Source organism: Limulus polyphemus, unplaced genomic scaffold, assembly GCF_000517525.1.
Source record: "Limulus polyphemus unplaced genomic scaffold, Limulus_polyphemus-2.1.2 Scaffold5018, whole genome shotgun sequence".
Classification (NCBI taxonomy): domain Eukaryota; kingdom Metazoa; phylum Arthropoda; class Merostomata; order Xiphosura; family Limulidae; genus Limulus; species Limulus polyphemus.
Window position 1 is genome coordinate 24893 of NW_013670628.1, and position 2436 is coordinate 27328.

Consider the following 2436-nt stretch of genomic DNA (forward strand, 5'->3'; position numbering starts at 1 on the left):
TAACTCTTTCGACACGGGATCGGTACCTGGGACCGACCTCGTAACCATAACCTCGTTATAGTTTACATACTAATAACGTTTAACATTGAGTCAGCTTGAACAGTGATTTTCTTGAACCCCGCTTGTTTCGCGATGACATTTTATGGACCTCAACGATCGCGTTATAACGGGGCTACACTGTATTTTGTGTTGAAACCCAAACTAAATTAAATCTTTATGAAACTCATAGAGTGCAGTCATTAGCAAGAAAAGAAAAAAAAAGAATTACAGTCCAATTATTAATAATCCAGTTATTTTTACAGATTAATCAGGGTAGAGGAAGAACTCCGTCACGAGCACCAAGAAATGCGGGGAATCATTGCTAATAGACAAAAAGTAATTGATGCCCAAGAAAGAAGGATTCAGCTTTTAGATGCTGCTAATCTAGAACTGACATCAGCCTTGGAACAGCTACAGAAACAGTACACTTCCAACATTTGGAGCCATCATTCATGTGAAGATCTGTTAACCGAAAATACAAAGTTGAGTTTCAGAAGTAGCTCCTGTTAGTGGGAGTGTTTCTGTTAAAAGACAGTTAGATGTGCTGCTCTTATACCACGTTGATGTCAATCTAACATGTTCATTGAAGGAACCATTTTGTTTTTTGTAAAACTATAAATGTTGGAGAAACATTTGTGCTCAGATCTTTTATTGCCATAGTTTTTTTCATTTATAAAATTTTGCATAATAAACAGTAGAGCAAATATATATATATATAAAAACATATGTTATAAACAGATGGTGTGACGTACTAGACTGTTATTCATGACTGAAGGATTGTGAGTCAACATTTTGTTACAGAGTTATTGACAGTATAAAGTTGAAACTTTTAACATTACATGCATTAAGTAAGATTTAATTCGTGTGAATTACATAAGCTGAAATACTCTGTTTATTGTTTAAAAAAATAATAATTTTATATTGAATTTCTTGAGTGAAATGAAATGTTCAGAATCCAACAGGTGCGTGTTTTTATTAATTTGCCGATTTATTTTTGGAGATGAAAAAAAAAGTAAAATGTATATATGAAATTAGGAGACAGCCACTGGTGTTGCTTTTATCCCACTTTCCATGTGATATGTTCGTTCACGTTGTTTCTTATACTTGTTCGTGACCATTGTTTCTGTTGAAATATTATGAGGGGGACTTATCTATGATTTTAAACTTCAAACTTGGAAGATAGTAGTGATTATACGCGTGTAAAATACCAGTTAAAATAGAGTAATATTACATCAATGTTTAATTAACTATGAAAGGTTACTTATTTGGTCAGAGCTATCACAAAATAATTCAGGGATAAAAAATTAGGATAGTTTTAGAAAGTGTAAATACAATCCACACGTTTCTCTGGTGCCCTTTTTCTCGACAAGACTTGTAGGATTAACTTTGGTCTGTCCTGGTTGTGATACCGAAAAATATTCTGTAGAAATGCTAGTCATGACAATTTACTGTATTAAATAATATAAGGTATTATATGTGTCTGCCAGTAAAATGGAAATTAGTGGCTTAGACAATCTTCTTGTGTAAGTTAAATATATAACTTCTTCTAACTTAGTGTTTAGCATAACTTTGTGGAAAAGGACAATGTAAGTAATATGTAGTTTCACATAACTTCGGTACAAACGTTCATGGTTACAAGTGCCTTTTACTGGTAATAGCAACCAAGCATGTAATGTATTCATCAGTTTATCCCCTTTTTAATATTGAGGCTTAGAATGATACCCATGGTGGACAGAGCACAGATAGCCTGTTGTGTAGCTTTGTGTTTAACAACAACCAACCAACCCTTTTTAATATACTAACTAGCATATAGCCCGTCACAAATAACGGGGCGAGTACTACCAACCCCATCCCACAGTATATCCTAACCTCACATTTCATAGCTAACTGAAATATATAAATATTACGAATTCAAGCTTGACCAACAAAGAGGCAGAAAAGTGCAGTCGAGGCAGTCAAACGTCGGTAAATTCATTTGTGAGCCAATCAAAATTAAGATCATTCATGAAATGAATTTGTGGAATATTCAAAGGATAATTAGTGGTAACAATAAGTTAGATTAACAACTTCTAATATATAGAAAAACCAGTGCGTTTGGGTAACACTACGTTCCAATAATGACTTTTATGTTATGTCCCTCAGCAGGAAAAGTATAACCTAATATTGTTGTTAGTCTATGTACTGAAAGTATAAAATGAAATGCATAGACAACAAAACTGGAAAAAATATTTGTTGATTTCTTAATTTAGAGTTTCTGTTGATTAAAGAGGTTTTTTTGTTTATTAAAAACGTTGGTGATATAACAGAAAATAGCTTAATACAGAAACGATTTAAGTTTAAAACTGAATCGATATTTTTACTTTCATGATAAATTTTACGCACTTGGCTCAAGGCTAG

General features: G+C 32.8%; 1 protein-coding gene across 2 annotated transcripts in view; it reads left to right on the forward strand.

The window, feature by feature from the left end:
• The window catches only part of LOC106472006 (ras GTPase-activating protein nGAP-like), a 26455-nt gene extending 24200 nt beyond the window's left edge, over positions 1 to 2255 (forward strand). For both annotated transcript variants that reach the window (XM_013932635.2, XM_022400612.1), the window contains exon 16: positions 303 to 2255. In XM_013932635.2, the coding sequence (XP_013788089.2) occupies positions 303 to 549 (247 nt within the window). In that variant the 3' untranslated portion in view covers positions 550 to 2255. The remainder of the gene's footprint in view (positions 1 to 302) is intronic.
• Positions 2256 to 2436: the final 181 nt, after the last annotated feature.